At 47.7% G+C, this 17848-nt stretch overlaps 1 protein-coding gene across 2 annotated transcripts; it reads right to left on the bottom strand.

The window, feature by feature from the left end:
• Nucleotides 1-7168: 7168 nt before the first annotated feature.
• On the bottom strand, nt 7169-11912 carry Dim1 (thioredoxin-like protein Dim1). 2 transcript variants are annotated; one of them, XM_084603900.1, is made up of 3 exons: nt 11784-11912; nt 10266-10454; nt 7169-9119 (listed from the first exon to the last, which is right to left on the bottom strand). In XM_084603900.1, exons 2-3 carry the CDS (start codon nt 10416-10418, stop codon nt 8844-8846), a joined length of 429 nt encoding a protein of 142 aa, XP_084460026.1. In that variant the 5' UTR covers nt 10419-10454; nt 11784-11912; the 3' UTR covers nt 7169-8843. The 2 variants fall into 2 exon arrangements, with proteins under 2 accessions (XP_084460026.1, XP_084460024.1); XM_084603898.1 differs by having other exon boundaries at nt 11675-11882.
• Nucleotides 11913-17848: the final 5936 nt, after the last annotated feature.

The raw sequence follows: 17848 nt of genomic DNA, 5'->3' as shown, positions 1-17848 counted from the left end.
ATACGACCTCTGTCAAAGCTACGACGAACTCCGCAAGGAGCGTGTTTTGATTCGCCAGTCTCAAGCATCACTTGCTGAACTTGCCGCGGAGAGGGAACCATCTAGCCTCTCTGAAGACATCAAGGCTTTTGTACGGCAGGAGGTCGCGCGGCAGCTGTCTCTGCAGCCATATATTAAGGAGTCGACACCAACTGGCCTTGTTCCGGAGCTTCGCCGTGCAATCCAGCAGCATGTGTCTGAAGTCGTCCCTAATCCTGTTCCTCAATCAGCTCCGGTCGCACCCTCAATGCCGTACCCCACGCCCACAATGTCATCGTCCGGCGTTGTACCACTGAGCTACGCTCCAGCATTCGTGCCGGCTCCTCCTCAAGTATTGCGTCGCACGTATGCCGAAGTCACTTCAAGTTCACCTCCTGAGCCAGCATATGCCTATGCTTCGCCCCCCGTGCGGTCGGCACCAACAGCTTTTGCTCCCCCCTTGCGTCAGACACCATCTCCATGGCGCACTGCAGACAACAGGCCTATTTGCTACCACTGCGGCATCCCTGGACACACTACACGCTACTGCCGGCGCCGAATAAATATGGCTTTTGCTGCACGGCCTGCGCCACCTTATTTGGTCCCCCAGTTCCCCGTTCCATCGGGTCCTCCAACAGCATCCCCCGATCCTCCGGACTTCCTGCCCCGTCATTCGCCATCACCACGTCGCCGCTCCATTTCGCCAATGCGCCGACGACCCGCTACTCAGCCGGAAAACTAACCGCCGCAGTTCGCGAGGCACGAACTGCGTATTCGACAGAATTTCAAAGTCCTCGTCTTAATCCCGCGAATGTTACTGCTGTCATCGTTGAAGGTGTTTATACTCTTGCGCTCGTCGACACCGGTGCCGCTGTATCAGTTATCAGCCAAAAACTCTGCCGCTCCCTCCGAAAAGTGACTACGCCCGCGTCGTCATTGCTGCAGCCTTGTACATCATCGAATTCGTCGTCCTCCCCACATGTTCTCATGACGTCATTCTCGGCTGGGATTTCCTGTCCAGGCATCATGCTATCATTGACTGCGCCAGTCCTCAAGTAGAGCTCATTGAATCGAGTGATGCACCGTCTGATGCCCTGCTCCACGAGCCGCGTCCTCGTTTTGCGGCTAAACTCCTCGTAGCTCATGACACAACCATCCCACCTGTTAGCGCTGTTCTGGTTCCCCTCACTGCCTCTTTTACTACCGCCGCGACAGTCCTCTTTGTGCCCTCTAACGTTGTCTGCCGCCGCCGCCACATACCGCTGCCGTTTGCCGTCCTTGACATGAACAACGGCGCTAGCACACTTCTGGTAGCCAATCCTCTTGCGTCTCCCGCTATGTTGATCGAAGGGGAGTGCCTTGGCCGCATTGAGCCCGTGGACCTTCTGTTCGCCTTTGATGATGAGTCGTTCCCTGTTTGCCAAGTTGACGCCTTGACCCCAACTCGTGTGGCTTCCGATCCGCTACAACGGGACCTTTTTGACCATTCTGTAGACAGCGCTCTAGAGCCGCGCCACCGCGAGCAACTTCTTGATCTTCTACGCCAATTCCGCTCCTCCTTCGACATCCCGCAGTCTTCCTTGGGTCGCACGACGACCGTTTCCCACCTCGACACTGGCGCTCATCCACCTCTCCATCAGCGGCCATATCGTGTGTCCCCGACTGAGCGCCGTGTTATTGCCCAACAAGTCGATGACATGCTGCAACGCGGAATAATTAGAGAATCCTGTAGCCCATGGTCTTCTCCTGTGGTCCTAGTTAAAAAGAAGGATGGCTCCATAAGATTTTGTGTTGATTATCGCCGCCTCAACAAAATTACTCGTCGTGATGTGTATCCCCTCCCACGAATCGACGATGCCCTAGACTGCTTGCAAGGCGCAGAATTCTTTTCCTCACTCGATTTGCGCTCTGGATATTTGCAGGTGCCCATGGCAGAGGAGCATCGCGCTAAGACCGCCTTTATTACTCCAGACGGACTATACGAATTTAATGTTATGCCATTCGGACTCTGTAACGCCCCAGTCACATTTGAAAGAATGATGGACACTGTACTGCGCGGCCTAAAATGGAACATCTGTTTATGCTACCTCGATGATATCGTCGTCTTTTCAACCGACTTCCCGACCCACCTGACTCGACTTCGCCAGGTCTTCACCTGCCTAACCCGCGCCGGTCTTCAACTGAACCTCAAAAAGTGCCGCTTCGGTGCCCGCCAGCTCGCAATACTCGGACATGTTGTGTGCAAAGATGGAATTCTGCCTGATCCTGAGAAGCTCTGCGCCGTTGCTGACTTTCCGAAACCGACCACTTTGAAACAACTGCGAAGCTTCGTGGGCCTCTGCTCGTACTTTCGTCGTTTTATTCGCAATTTCGCAACCATCATAGCCCCCCTTACACAGCTCTTGAAAGGCACCCCTAACCTCTCCTCTTGGTCGCCAGCCTGCGATGATGCATTCGCGACACTGCGCAATGTTCTGACGTCACCGCCAATCCTTCGTCATTACGACTCTACTGCACCTCACCTACAGAACTTCACACCGATGCCAGTGGTGTCGGCCTCGGCGCCGTCCTCGCCCAGCGCAAGCCTGGCTTCTCCGAATACGTTGTCGCCTACGCAAGCCGTGCTCTTACCAAAGCCGAGTCCAACTACTCCGTTACCGAAAAGGAGTGCTTAGCAATCGTGTGGGCTATAACGAAGTTCCGCCCTTACTTATACGGCCACTCCTTCGAGGTAGTTACAGATCATCACGCTCTCTGCTGGCTCGCGTCTCTCAAGGATCCGTCTGGCCGACTCGGGCGCTGGGCTCTCAGGCTTCAGGAATACGACATCCGTGTAGTGTACCGCTCTGGCCGCAAGCACTCTGACGCCGACGCTCTTTCTCGGTCACCGGTGCACTCGCCTAACTCATCGTCCCCTCCTCAAGCATCCTTGTCAGCACTCACCATTGAGGATATGCCTTTCGAGCAACGACAAGATCCTTGGGTCTCTAACCTGCTAGATATCCTTGGCACTACTTCCGCGGCTACGCATCCTCGGGCACTCCGCCGACAGGCCTCCCATTTCACCATTCGGGACGGCCTTCTCTACCGAAGGAACTACAACTCAGACGGCAGAGCGTGGCTTCTTGTCATTCCGCGCCACCTACGCTCCGAGGTTTGTGCCCACCATCACACTGACCCGCAAAGCGCTCATGCCGGCGTGCTGAAAACCTATGATCGAATTCGTCAGAGGTACTACTGGCGGGGAATGTACAATTTCGTACGGCGCTACATTCGCTCTTGTACCGCCTGTCAACAACGCAAGACTTTTCGCCACCCCGCTGGCCCTCTCCAGCCTTTACCGTGTCCAGCTCGCCCGTTTGATCGCGTGGGAATCGACCTTTATGGTCCGCTACCATGCAGTGCCGCTGGTAATCGATGGGTGATCGTCGCCGTCGATCATCTAACCCATTACGCCGAGACTGCTGCACTTCCTGCGGCGACAGCCCGAGAGGTAGCCCATTTTCTTCTGCACCACTTCATTCTTCGACACGGCGCCCCTCGCGAGCTACTCAGTGATAGAGGTCGTATCTTTCTTTCCGAAGTAGTTCAAGAGCTCCTGTCGTCTTGTAAATCGATACATCGGGCTACAACTGCGTACCACCCACAAACAAACGGCCTCACGGAGCGCTTCAACCGTACGCTTGGGGACATGCTCGCAATGTATGTTACATCTGAATCGGGAAGCTCCAACTGGGACCAGGTACTGCCATTCGTAACGTTCGCGTACAACACTGCCACCCAAGCAACAACTGGGTTTTCGCCCTTCTTTCTCTTATATGGCCGTGAACCATCTTGTACTCTGGACACAATTTTGCCATACCATCCAGATGCCTCTGAGTACAGTGCTTTGTCAGATATTGCACAGAAGGCCGAGGAATGCCGTCAGCTAGCTCGCACGTTTACCTGCAACACTCAAGGCTATCGCAAAGATCAGCATGATACCGATACCCCTGCTCCCACGTTCCTGGCCGACAGCTTCGTTTGGCTATGCGTTCCTGCCACCAACAAACTAGACACCAAATACCATGGACCTTATCGCGTCTTGGAACGCACATCCCCTGTGAACTACGTCATCGAGCCAGTCACCCCTTCTTCCGACCACCGCCGTCGCGGCCGCGAGGTTGTCCACGTTAGCCGCCTGAAGCCATATTACAACCCTCTGGTCGTCTCTTCTCCCTGAGTCGCCAGGATGGCGACTTCTTCACGCGGGGGAAATGTAAAGAAGACAAAGAACTGAAAACGCTGCGGCATCGCCATCACCATCGCTGGGCTCCGGCGCCCATCTCGCTCGCGCTGAAGCTGTGCCCTGCGGCTGGTATCCCGATCCTGCTGTGCCCGATTTACTGCCAGCGCTAGACCTTCAAACCATCTATTAAATCCACATTTCACAAGTATCAAATTTTCAGCCACTTGGTTCTAATATTATTAACAAAAATGTTTCATTCCAGAGCATGTCCCCTTAACGTCCCAAAGCGAGTCGGGTTTTGAGAGACACTGTAGTGGAGGGCTTCGGAAATTTTGACCACGTGGGGTTCTTTAACGTGCACCGACATTGCACAGTACTTGGGTCCCTTGCCTTTCGCCTCCATCAAAAAGCAGCCACCGTGGTGAGGATTTGATCTTGCACCCTTGGCAGAGTTGTGGTTCGTGTGCCTGAGCTATCTGGTGCTGGCCGTATTAGTTCCAGGCGATAGTAGCAGTTAAGAAGGTTAGAAAGACCTCTTGTTGGGTTAGTTAGTGCACGGCTTTTACTTAATTAATGACAAGTTGTGGGCACAAAAAAAACAGTCACAGGAAGGAAACAGTCCTCTTCGTTTTCTTCCTGTGATACACATTTTTCGTGCACACAACTTGTCATTAAGTAAAAGCAGTAGTTATTTTGAAAGCATTGAGCATGTAAGGTTTGCTTCCGGTGCACATGAGTGCACATAACACTAGAGTTGTACCACACTGCTGCCTGGTAATTGGAGTTCCACCTGAGCAGTTGAGGTAGGTTTTGCTTTCCCCTCACAACTGGGGCAGTCGGCAAACGCCATCTCCACTGAATACAGCAACACACTATATATAGGGCACACAGTATCACTTGAAGGAAACAAGTATTAGCTGGGCAAAAAGGCCTTGTTTTCAGCCAACATTTGTTATTGCATCACTTGTGCCTTTTGCACGTCACTTGGGCTAGTTGGTACTGTCAGCTCCCTGCTTTTGTTAAAGGTAAACTCTGAGAGGAACACAGTTACAGCAGGACTGTGAAAACCTGGAGAGAGAGGCAAGACTCCTACTCCACAGCACTCTCTCGTGATAAATGTGATGGTTTATCAAAGCAAGTTTCTGAACCTCTACATTGAACAATGGGTTACTCAACAGTACCTTTGTCTTCAGGCTCCTGCCTAACAAAAGATTAACTGCGATGACAGTACCAAGTGAATGCATGTTGTCCGTCATACTTTGGAGGGAATATAAGAAATGTCCCGAACAGCTTTTAACATAAAGTAGGTTTCACCACGAAGCAGGAACGTGGCTTCAGTATGCTGCTCTCAAGCTTGCTGCACTTTCGTTTCTTAGAATGAAAGCACTCTTTCACAACGAAAGCCTCAAAAGCCAAGCTATCCCAGAAGCCTGGCCTTGATTTAGCCTCATCAGCACAGCATAGCAACATCATGTCTTAAACCAAAAAGTGTGCAGTGTGTCCATCTTCTGTAAGGAAGCTGGACCATGTAAGTTTACCAATGCTGCATAAATGGCGGCAGTAGGTATTCAAAAATACTGGATATCCAAGTTTTATGAGGATGATTATGTTTGCATCTAAACAGCTTTCACGACGATTCAACTTGAGGGGGTACATAGGTCTTAAAATTGGCTTTGTTATTATTACCCAAATTTTATAAAACCTCACAGCATTGTTCAGGTTTTTCTACTGATTTCAAATATGCAAAAATTTCTCTTCTAGGGCAATTACTTCTAAAGGTATTAGAGAATTATTGCTACTGTCTGCTCAAACAATAGACAAAATGCTAATCAGAAATTAACTTTTAATATATGGGTAGATACTATGAAGTGAAGGAATGCAATGTTGGAAGCAGTTTTAAAATTGAGCTAATAGAGATTTAGCAGCCCACTGAACTTTGCACTCACAGGCATGGCAATGTGTAAGGATTTCAAAATAAGATATATGTAAAAGTTTTACAAGCAAAAATAAAAAATGTGCTTCCAACATTGCATGCCTTGCACTTTATAGAATCTACCTGTGTACTAAAATTTAATGAGCATTTTTTCCCCTATTGTTTGAGCAGACAATAGCAATAAGTTTCTAGTACCTTTAGAATCTGCCATAGAAGAGAAATTTTTGCATATTTGAAATCAGCACAAAAAACAATTCTGTGAGGTTTCATAAAATTTGGGCAGTAAGTAAGTAACAAAGTTTTAAGACCCATGTCCCCCTTTAACCATGTGAAAGCCCTATCATTAATTTTTTTACTTTGAGGCACATCTGTGCACTGTGTTCTAAGTGTGACACACTGTACACTAGGAATGGGAGTATTGGTCGGAGGACTGACTATTTATTCCACTGGGAAAGAAAGAGATTGTTTTTCATTTATGAAGCTTACCATCCCAAGTTGACCAAGGCAATGAAGGATGCCCTAGTAGTGGGCTCCAGATAACTTTGACCACCTGAGGCTCCTTAACATCCAGACGTAAACCATGCCTGTAGACCACCTTGTACATTATCAAAGGAAACATAAAATACAATGCGAAGCACAACATACAAAATTGGTCTTATGACTGCCATTGCATTTCTTCAAGGAGCAATTTTACACATGCGCACAAACAGGTCCCCTTCATGGCCACGAGCTATACAACGTCTCCCTCCACTGCTCTAAGCTCTTTATCTGCCTTATCCAGTATTCAAGCAGTTACTAACACACTGATAACTGAGAGGTTGACAGCCACTGGTTTAGACAATTCCACTCGCATAAAGGGACACAGTTTGTCACGTGAGAGAAACAGCAGGGAAGGGGATACGCTAGCTTATTCTACTGAGGCAGCTTAGAATCATGCACAAGGAAGTGCTTGAGAAACGCTGATGGCTGTTTAAGTGAAAAGCAGTGACATAAGCAGACAAACATCAACTGTACAATTTTATCCCATGGAGTGTTGATGCCAGTACAAAGTTCCACAGAACTTTGCAGAACCGCTGGTTTTCTGTAAGAAACCCTGTACAGTGCGTCCTATGCAGCCTCTTGAAAGATGAGAGTGCACATGAACTAATGATAATATATGTGCGTATGCATATGGGCCTTCGGTACAAATGTATGAGTGAAAACAGCACTAACAAAGCCTGACAGAAATGAAATGCCTGTTTCTGGCTCCGCTCTCCTTATAAAAAGGCAAAACCTGTTCTACATACACTGGCCACACCTACAATGGGAAATGATTCCCCTTCACTGACTTCACCAATGGCTCATGTAGAAGAAATGAGTGATCTGGCCAGGGAGCTCAAGCGATAGTAAGGCGGCATAGTGAATTGCATTGCTTAAGAATTCAGAACCCAGTTTCATAGAGCAAAACTTTGCGTAGACAAAACAGTTTTACAAAATACTTATTGACAATTATTCAGGAACAAATGAGCAGTCTCTAAACGAGCAATACTATGTTCACATCCTCCAGCTAATGGGAATTTATTGAAGCATGTGCTCTCACTTTCCACCGCGAGTGTTCAACTCTACAGTTTAAAGGAAAGAAAAGAAGAGGGTGAAAAGAAGAAATGTGACAGTTTGGGTTGAACTTCCCAAAGCGACTCGGGCTATGAGAGAAGCACGCAATGTGTGAAAATTGTGCAGAATATCTCCTATCCCTTCAATAAATGGTTTGAAGCTTTTCATGCATAACCAACTGTATATCAACTGTACGAGGTGTTTAACAACTGCACATCGTGTTAAGAAGTCTGGCACATAAACAAGTGAGCTGAAACTAAAGCTGCCCACTATGTATAGTGAGCTTAACCTATTCTAACTGCAGTTTTGCAATGTACAAACCAATTTTTAATATGGAGTAATTAACAGCATACAAGATAGGACACACAAAATTCACAGGGCCATACTATGAAATCACGAGCAGAGCCACTCTCCAAAATGTAGCCACTCCTTTTCAGGCGCAGCTTTTATTTTTGAGGAAACAACAAAGGCAATGCAGTTATGAAAATTTCTGCACTTTTGGCAACTGCAAAAGCAGGAACAGGCAGCTGTTGGTAGAATACCAAAAAATTTGGGCTTTAACAGGGTGATTTCACATAAGATGGATGAAAGCGTGGCTGGTCAAAAGTTTTGTGATGTTTCCTGATGTTTATATAAAAAAAGATCTGCAACTGGTTTTAGTCCATTTTTGTTTTCCATGAGCACCGGATATATATCCTTGCCACTGCAAACATTGACCCAATTACTCAATGTTGAAAGTAAGGCTGCTGCTGGTTTTGTGTCTAGTATCATGACTTGCTTTGTATGCTATCCATCTGTAAGCCCACATGCAAATGCACCCTACCACTTCTTTGCTCCTCCATCTCTCCCCCCTTGCTGCTTAAGGTGACAGCATAGCCTCAATTCAGGAATCATGCAGGCCTTCGAGAAACAAACGAACAACACAAACTGCAGGCACAGTTCTTTGGTAGGCCAACTTCAATGAGATGATCTCTGTACAATCACAGAAAGTGGCGAAAGATCCCTTACCAGCCCAGTTTTTCCACAAGCAGTCTTTCCACCAGAAAAACTAATGACCCAAATGGACCACACTCAATAACGGTATTTGGTGGAGTAGTCCTTGGGGGAGACGACCAGACCGCGGCCTTTGCGGGCACCTCGATACACTGTCTCGATGATGTCCACCATCTCCTGCTTGTCCTCGAGGGCCCAGTTGATCTTGTTGTTGTTGCCCGTGCCCAAGTCTATCATGATGTGCTTGTTGCGAAAGAAGAACATCACTGTGCACGGGTCATACAGTTCGTACATCTTGTTGAAGTCTGGCACCTCTGAGATGTCCACGAGGTACAGGGCCGCGAAATTCTTCACCTGCAGAACAACGAACGAGATTTTTTGTTGTCGAAGTGCAAGCTGATGAAGGTAATGAAGTCGGATTTTGTGATGTTAATGAGTTTTATACAACGAAGAGCACTGCGCACAACCTGCCTGTATTGAAGTAAAAATGAATTGCTGCTATATTCCCTTTCTTTAAAATTGTACACATTATCAGATTCCGATAGCCCGCACTCAACAAACCAGCCCGTATGTTGGCCTTCCCTTTCGCCTTTCTTTCTCATTTCCTCACCGAGATAAAGCTGGTCTGTCCAGTCATTAACAGAAAGTGCGGACATCAAACTGTTCCACGAGGTAGCTCAGTGCCATCTGATCCACTCAATCTCATTTTCACTGGCTTCATTCACTTCCTGCTCTCCATTCTAAAGAAAAGACATAAAATGAAAATAACAACAGGCACAAATAAAATTTAGAATGAAAAGCTCATCTGTAGGGTTCAACGTCTTAAAGAGGCTAAGGCTGTAAGAAACACCGTAGTGAAGGGCTTCGAATACTTTTGACCGCATGTGGTTGTTTACCGTGCACAGACATTGCATAGTACACGCTAAAGAACCCCCAAGTGGTCAAAATTATCTAGAGCCCTTCACTACACCATCCCTCACAACCTGGGTCACTTGAAGATATCGAACTTATTATTATTAAACCAAGCAAGCAACAAGCTGATCATGACAGTGCAATCTCCACAATCATGAATATTGAGCTCAATGTGCATTGCCCAGCTGACCAGTTTCACGTGTCCAGTGCGTCCCAAAATCAATACTTCAATGTTCCAACCATCAGTCTCCACCCTGTACTCATCTCTCCCTTTGTAGCCTGATGTATTCCGAAATCGACACTTCAAAGTTCCAACCATGAGTCTCCACCCTGTCCTCTTACGACCCTGTCTCAAGGCATAACAGTGCACAGTAGTAGTTCACTTCAATGTCATGAAGCAGGTTACCAGACATTAGCACTGCAGACTCTCACATAAATTATGGAAAGGCATTTGCATGGTTGTTGCCAAGCCAAGATGTCTGGAGAAAAAAAATGTCCCGTAGAGCCAGTCACATTCCACCTGGTAACTGTCCAGGAGACCAGGAACATTGAAAACACACACATTGAAAACAAAGGGGACCTGCATACCTTCTCTACGATAGAGTAGAGCACCTCATCCATCTTCATACAGGTGGGGTCCCAGTCATGGCCAAAGCGAATCACCACCACCCGGTCTTCTTCTGACAGGATAGCCTGATCCACCTGCCATCCATTGTGAAGGTGCTGCAGCATGTACGACATGGCTGCCTCGTTCTCCCCGGTGCGTCACGAACAATCCTGTTGGAATGACGGTGCAGATGAAACCATACATTACTAATATGCGTGAGTCATGATAAACTGACAGAAACAGCCAGACGCTCGACAAGTAAGCAATGGGAACAAATCCCTGCAAACAATAGAAATTCCCACTCTTTTCTTGGTCTTAAAAACTATTAGAAAGTTAGCCTTTAGTTGTGTCTTTACAACTGTTTTCAAAAATAATTGAATGCCACCTGTGGCATTTTTAAAAAGCAGTAACAGTTGCAGAGTGCAATGGTTATACTGCGCATAGATGGAATCAATTTTACAATGCCTGTGCTCCCATATTGCCTGCTACATTTATATCACCAGCATAAGGGTGCACACAGAGAAACTACAACCACTATACTGCAAACTGTATGCGGGGCAGCATGGCAATCTAACTGGCAGTTTCCTATGAAGCAGGAACAGCTCCATGTGTGTGTGCGCGCGTGTGTGGTGTAAATGACCTTATTATTCACATCTCAATGTGTCAGAAATTAAAAAAATACACTGCCTTTGCATGGGGGGAATTCGGAGAATATCCCCATGCTGGCATACAGATAAACTGCCACCACTGATAGCAAAAGTTTAAAGAGGCAAAATGAGATAACAGCTACACTGAACGCCTGCGAACCTTTAAGAAGCTGGTCTATATGGTCAGTTTGATACTTAGTGATGAGGAACACTCTTCACACATCATGTGGTAATATGGCAATAATTAAATGGCATCTCCCTTGTTATGACATTCCTTCTCAGGCCCATATGCATCTTTAGTATACACTTCAATGCTAGCGAAATGGAAATATATCCATGCTCACTGTCAGTAGCCATTTAATAACTGGACAAGCCTCTTTAGCTCGCAAAACTGTGTGTGAAAAACGGATGCGTTTGAGCAACAGCGCCGTTGCTTCTACCGATGGCTACAAGGTGCACAGTGCAGGGATTACGCATTTCCTTAGAATGATGGATACTTCACGCGCATACAAACCGAACTGTTTCTTTTTACCTAACAACAGATTAATATGAATGAGTAAATTATTGACAAATTGCAACACGACTTGAAGCGCTGGCTGTTCGCAAGCTAGATGTCATCAAGCGTCAATTCTACTCTTCAGCGGCACTGATTCTTCTTCAATAACACTGCCGTCATGTCAACCGAGATTAAATATTGCAAATAGCTACAGCGATCGCGAGCATCAAAGACACAGGGTGGTTACATATCGAGCGTTCATCCGTCCTTCTTTCTTCCATCTTCCACAGGCTGAAGTCAAAACGTGCCAGCGCAGTAGGTAGGACGAGCAGGGAAGAACAGGCTGAAATACGCACGTTTAGGACCAACAAAAGCAACTCCTCTTTTAGGACAGCGAACGTCGCCGTGGACACCAGACAGAAGGCAGGCAGCGATGCCGACGATGCTCTGAACTAGAGAAGGCTCGAGAACATCCCTGATCCGACTGTAAAGCTCCTAGAGGGCGCGATAAACAGCTTCTGTTTTGTTGTAGCGCATGGCCCACAAAAACGTCTGTGAAAGTTATTCTGATACTTAATTAGATTTAAACATGTAATATCGTAAAGATATATTAGAGAGTGAAATGAGGATTTTATCAATCTGTCCCAGTAAACCGGGGCAAACTCGCTGCATGCACTGCACATATTGCATACGTGCATACTTACAGCAATTACTCCCGACTATGCACTGAAACAATCTTCCTTTGACCAAAGAATAAACTGCCACCATTTCATTGAGACGGGGACATGGTAGAAGAACGCTTCGACCTACTACTACTTAAGGCTCCTCCATTCTACTACTACTCCAGCACCCACTTTCGGAAAACAGCGCGTGTTACTTTATATGTAAACGTGCTTTAGATTAAAGGGGTATGAAATTGCTAGAAATGTCACTTATAAACAATTCGTATGTGTATAACGATTGCTTCCGAGCGTTCTCCCAAAGTACAACTCCTTGCAGCAAAGGTAGCAATTTATTATTAATTTTTAAAAACTTCGTTTTTTGAAATTCGCGGTCTGCTCCGTTCTCGCGTGGCGGATTTGAAACTACGTCACGAGTAGACGAGTACCGAGAGTACGTCACGGACACACTGGACACACTTTCGGTATAGTGAGTCTAGGCACTATACTTCCGGTAACTGCGAAAGTCGTCTGCTCGCATGGAGATGTCCGCTCGAGTGCGTGAACCCCCTGAGCTGCCTGAGCGATCGCTACAGTGCACTAGCTTCGCTCTTCGATTCGCGGTGAAGATGGTGGTGGCGTCTGACTGAAAGTGTGCGTCGGCGCCGGAGTGCGAAAAGAGTACGAGCTGGTCCGATTCAACACCGTACCGATTGCACACTTCTGCTTCAGATCATATTTCAGGAGCAGCACATGAAATAGGCAGCGTCAACCTTCGTGTACGGTGCAGCAGCGTACTGTACGAAGTCCTGTCTCGTATTTGCAGCATCGACCATTTGTGCGGCGCGTTGATAATTAAATGAAACGTGCGTCAAAAATGGTCTGCCCTCAGCTTCATCGCGAAAGTACACAATGTTGGCACCGCTTAAGTTCAGCACCGAATGCCGCCAGGTTACCGCAGAAATGCTGTCCGGTGCGAGCGCTGTGGCCGACGGCACTCCGGTCGTGCGCTGCTCCCTGGTCGTCGCATTGTTTCTTTTGCAGCGAAGCCACGGCGGACGAAGTTTTGAAATCACCCGCTTCGGCGCGTCTCTAGCGTAGCCGCTCGCGTCCTCCTGTGCGCGATTCGCGTGTAGCTGCGGGAATCGATGACAATCTGCGCTGCCGAACTGCATGTGCCGAGTTGCTTTGCTGATGTTTTGCGCCGTCGATTCTGGCTCAGACGATGCGTACATTAGCACTTCCTAAACGATGTGCGAAAGGACTTAAAAAAAAAAAAAAATCTACGTGCACTATCCTTTTGTTAATCTCAATACTTACTATTCGCGGACGAATAATTCGTGCTCACCTGTAATTCGATATTCAAACTTTGTAGCGATCATCAGAAGCGGCAACCAGAAGTCAGAACCGAACGTCACCCGATGACGCTTCGTGGGCGGGGCGGAGTTACCGAGCTGTTTTCTCCGTTTTTTTTTTCTTCTGGTGTCTTGGAGTGTTGAGCTGAGGGGGGAGAGGAGAAGCGCCACTTGTAATCGCCGATATCTACGGTGTTAATGAAGCTAGCTGGAAAATTCCTGCATTGAATTGACTTCGGATAGGGAGTACCTATCTCTCGACCGATTTGTTCTACCTCATTTTAGGCATTTCATAGTCTCTTTAAGAAATGGAGAAGTGCTCTAAATTCCGCTGTTCATCGGGCCCAGAATGTGCAGGCCTAACTGAATCACTGCCGTCAACGTCCAGTTTTCTATAATATAAGCTCAGGCTCAGCCAGACAGGTTGTCGAGTCTGCATGCGCATGGTCACATAAAGGCTGACCATGTGTGCCTACCAGACAGTCGTAGATACCCGCAATCCATCTGATCAATCGAACAGAATCAGCAGTGCCAGAAAAGAATGTTCGTGGGTGCAGGACCACGGATTAAGAAAAATAAGGACACCGGGCAAATATGCGCATGTAAGCCCCCCCCCCCCCCCCCCCCCGCCCCCTGGCTATCCCTCCCCATCTGAGCCCATACTGCTGTAATTTTATTTTAAGCGCACAACTTAAAAAGATAGCAAATGCGATCTATGGAATTTACGCGACAGTAATCATTAGCATTGCTTTTGCAGAACACAAACGCAAGCACTATTTATGCTCAGAAAATGAGATAACGAAAAACGTTTTCAAGGCTTAATCTGCACCATTAAAGTGCGATGAGGTGACAGCCTTTTGTTTGAAACACCGCTGATGCCTGCTTTAGTGCGTCTGCTTCCGTACACTCTGTGGTGCGGCGTTTGAGAAAGCGCCAAATGAAAAGTGCGCAGTACGGACATCCAGCGGCCGCCTGATGACGTCATCGGTAATGACCGGATGTGACGCCATGATGACATCAGTTTTGGTTATGCGACCAGATGTGACGTCACATTCGGTCATGGTCAATGAAGCCACAAGGTCTGTTCGATTCATAACTGGTTCTCGGCAGCAATTCTGAAAACGTTCCGCTGGTTCCACTCAGGTGCCGGCGAGATGCAGTTCCAGTTCTTTGGTTCAGGTGCAGCTCGCCAGCAGCGCCACACATTACTGATGCGGCATTTTCAATCGAGCCTTGTCGTCTGCTCGCTTGTTCCTGTTGGCCGCGAGCTGTAAGTTCTCTCGGTGCCCCTATTGTCGTGCCTCGCGAAGTCATGGTAGACAACATCGCCGAAGTTATTTTTATGACATTTCTGGAGTCATCCGACAGTGAGGACGAGGAACCCGACACCATGTTTTCCTTCGCAGCAACACACTTTTTACATATCGTGGTTCAGACCGAGACCGATCGGCTGGTTCGGACAGACAGCAACCGAGTTCCCATACAAGCGAAGCGCTGTTGCTAGATATTTAAGCTTTGAACTCAGGAAGATATTCAGTTTGTCACCAGAGACCTCAGAGGAACTCGCCATTTTCGCGGAAAATGACGCCGGATAGACGACGGAGAAAATGTCTCTGTAGTAGGCCATCCATGCTTACAAGCATCTCATCGGCAGCGCGCGTCGTCTGCTAACGCCGTCAACACGTGCACCACTTTTCTGCACCTCCTCCTAGAAGGATGCTGCGGTTATTTGCACCAGAGCGGCACCACGATTGCACCAAAATCAATCCCGGACGATGGTGCAGGGAACGCTGTGATTCGAGCGCTTTGTGCAGCGCACCGTGAACCGGTTCCGGCGGTGCAAAGAACCACGGCTGAATCGAACTATATTGCACTATAATCGAACGCAGCTACAATTTCGCGAGAAGTGTTACACACCTCGCGGACGAAGGGACTTTTTAGCACGTCCTATATTTCCCCTTTTGAAAGCAGGAGGAATGGCGCAATGGAACTATTTGAGAGATGAAGAGCAACTAGAAAGATTTTCCTAATTTCACGCATTTTCCTTATTCAGTGCTTAAAGTCTGACTCCATCGGAGGAGGGTTTCCATGATTCGAGAACAGGTCCAAAGTGAAATAAAAAGTCTGTTCTATTCAGAACTAGTTCTCGGCACCAATTCTGAAAAAGTTTCACACGTACCCAGTCAGGTGCCGGTGAGGTGCAGTTCCAGTTCTGTGGTTCAGGTGCAGCTAAGGCTTCAGCGCGTCAGCAGCGCGTCAGCAGCGCCACACATTACTGGTGCGACATTTTCAATCGAGCCTTGGCGTCTGCTTGCTTTCTTTTGTTGGCCGCGACCTGTAAGTACTCGGAGTGTGGTTATTTTTGTGCCTCGTGAGGCCATGGACGACAACATCGTCGAAGTCACTTTTAATAAAATTCTGGAGTCCTAAGACAGTGAGGGCGGGGAACCAGACGCTGTGGCAGCGAGCTCACGGCCCAAAGGGCACTGGTGCGGTACGCCTGCGAAGCAGCAAGACTCAGCGGTGCCCTGGAATGGGGGCGCCGACCTTGTGAAGAAGCCGAAGATTATGAAGACATCGGCCCGCCGCTAAAACCAGAAATTTTTAGAGCAATAAATGTTTTTTCTCTCTCTCATCTTCCTTCACGGCAACACAGTTATTACATAGTGGTTCTGACCGAGACCGATCGACTGGACAGACCATAATTTACCGAGTTCCTGTACAAAATGAAATGCTCTTGCTCGACATTTCAGCTTTGAACTCGGGAGGCTTGTCATAATAGACCTTAGAGGAATTCGCCATTTTCCCGGATAATGACGCCGGATCCGTCGACGACGAGAAAAAATGTCCCTAAGTGGACCATAGTTTACAAGCATCTCATTGGCTGCGTGCGTCGTCTGCTAGCGTCGTCAACACGTGCACCACTTTTCTGCACTTACTTCTAGGAGAGTGCCGCGCTTTTTACCAGAGCGGCGCAACTGCACCAAAATCAATCGCGGACGATGGTGCAGGGAACGCTGTGAATCGAGAGCTTTGGTACAGCGCACCGTGAACCGGTTCTGGTGATGCAGAGAACCACGGCTGAATCGAACGCAGTTTTTAAGAGAAACCGGCTGGTGGTCTGCTTCGCACATCATTTTGTACAAAGGTCAGCTTTCTCTCCGCACTTAGTGCATGATGAGCGTATGCTGTCCGGAAATATGTGTGAGTAAACCGCCGGGTTGGGGAAGGGGTTCGTTTGTAGTTTCCTCCAAACAATTTCTTGTTGATTTGTGTGGTGGTGGGTATACTTTCCTAGAGAGTTTGAAGTGTTGTGCAGGGTCGTTGTATGGCATACAACGACCCTACACAACACTTCAAACTCTCTAGGAAAGTGAGCAATCCTTCCATTTCAAGTTCCCCGGCATTAGGTCTCACCGCTCGGCCGACAAAACCTCGAGCGTGTTGGTGGACAGCCTCATTGCCTCGGTTCCCTGAGTGGGCAGGTGTCCATACGAGTTCTATCTCTCTGTCGAGTCTGATATCCGCGAGGATGTTGCTGGCAGTATTTGATATTCTGCCACGCGAGAAGTTACGTATGGCAGTTTTTGAATCGGCGACAATTATGTCCGCATCTGTTGTAGCGATGGCTAAAGCGATTGCGGCTTCTTCCGCCTGGTCCGAGTAGCGGACTTTGACCGAAGCGGCTGATAGGCATTTACTGAAGTTACTGTACTGCTTAATTACACAGATGGTAAATGCACCTTCAGCCATATTGTAGTCCGAGGCGTCGGTATACACCACCTCATTGTGATTTCGGTACTTTCTGTTTAGGGCCCTAGCTCTAGCTTTCCTCCTGCCTTTATGGAAGGAGGGATGCATGTTTTTGGGCAAAGGCTTGGAGATAATTATGTCGCGCACTACTCTTGGTGGTGGTCCTGGGTGGTTGGCTAGTGGTTCGGCATTAATTCCGATGCTGTTGAGAATTTGTCTGCCTGCTTTAGAGTTTGTTAGTCTTTGTAGCTGTGCTGTCTTATGTGCTGTGATCAGCTCCTCTATAGTGTTGTGTATCCCAAGTAAGAGAAGTTTTTCGGTTGAAGTGTTTCTGGGTAGATCTAGTCCAGCCTTGTAAGTGCTTCTAATGAGTCTGTCTAATTTCTCCTAGTCAGATTGAATGAGGCGGAGATAAGGGACTGAGTATGTGAATCGACTTAGTACAAAGGCATGGATAAGACGACAAATGTCAGCATATTTCATTCCTCTCTTTTTTGCCGTTACTCTGTGTATCAGTCTAGTGATTTGTTGCACAGTCATTTCCAGCCTGTTGATAGTAACATTGCTCTTCCTATTGCTCTGGATGTAGAGCCCGAGTACTCTAATAGTATCGACTGTATGTATGGGTAGTACGTGCAGGAAGACTTTTATCTC

The sequence above is a fragment of the Amblyomma maculatum genome, chromosome 5, assembly GCF_055883805.1.
Source record: "Amblyomma maculatum isolate TAMU_Amacu chromosome 5, ASM5588380v1, whole genome shotgun sequence".
NCBI classification, from domain to species: domain Eukaryota; kingdom Metazoa; phylum Arthropoda; class Arachnida; order Ixodida; family Ixodidae; genus Amblyomma; species Amblyomma maculatum.
Note: the sequence above shows the minus strand (reverse complement) of the source record. Positions and strands in the feature narration are given on the sequence as shown.

Bases quoted from the DNA above. Each gene is read 5' to 3' on its own strand.
- Dim1 (XM_084603900.1), bottom strand. From the start codon at position 10,418: ATGTCGTACATGCTGCAGCACCTTCACAATGGATGGCAGGTGGATCAG. The intron at 9,120-10,265 runs GTATGCAGGTCC...GTTGTTCTGCAG, and splicing joins TCTACTCTATCGTAGAGAAG to GTGAAGAATTTCGCGGCCCT.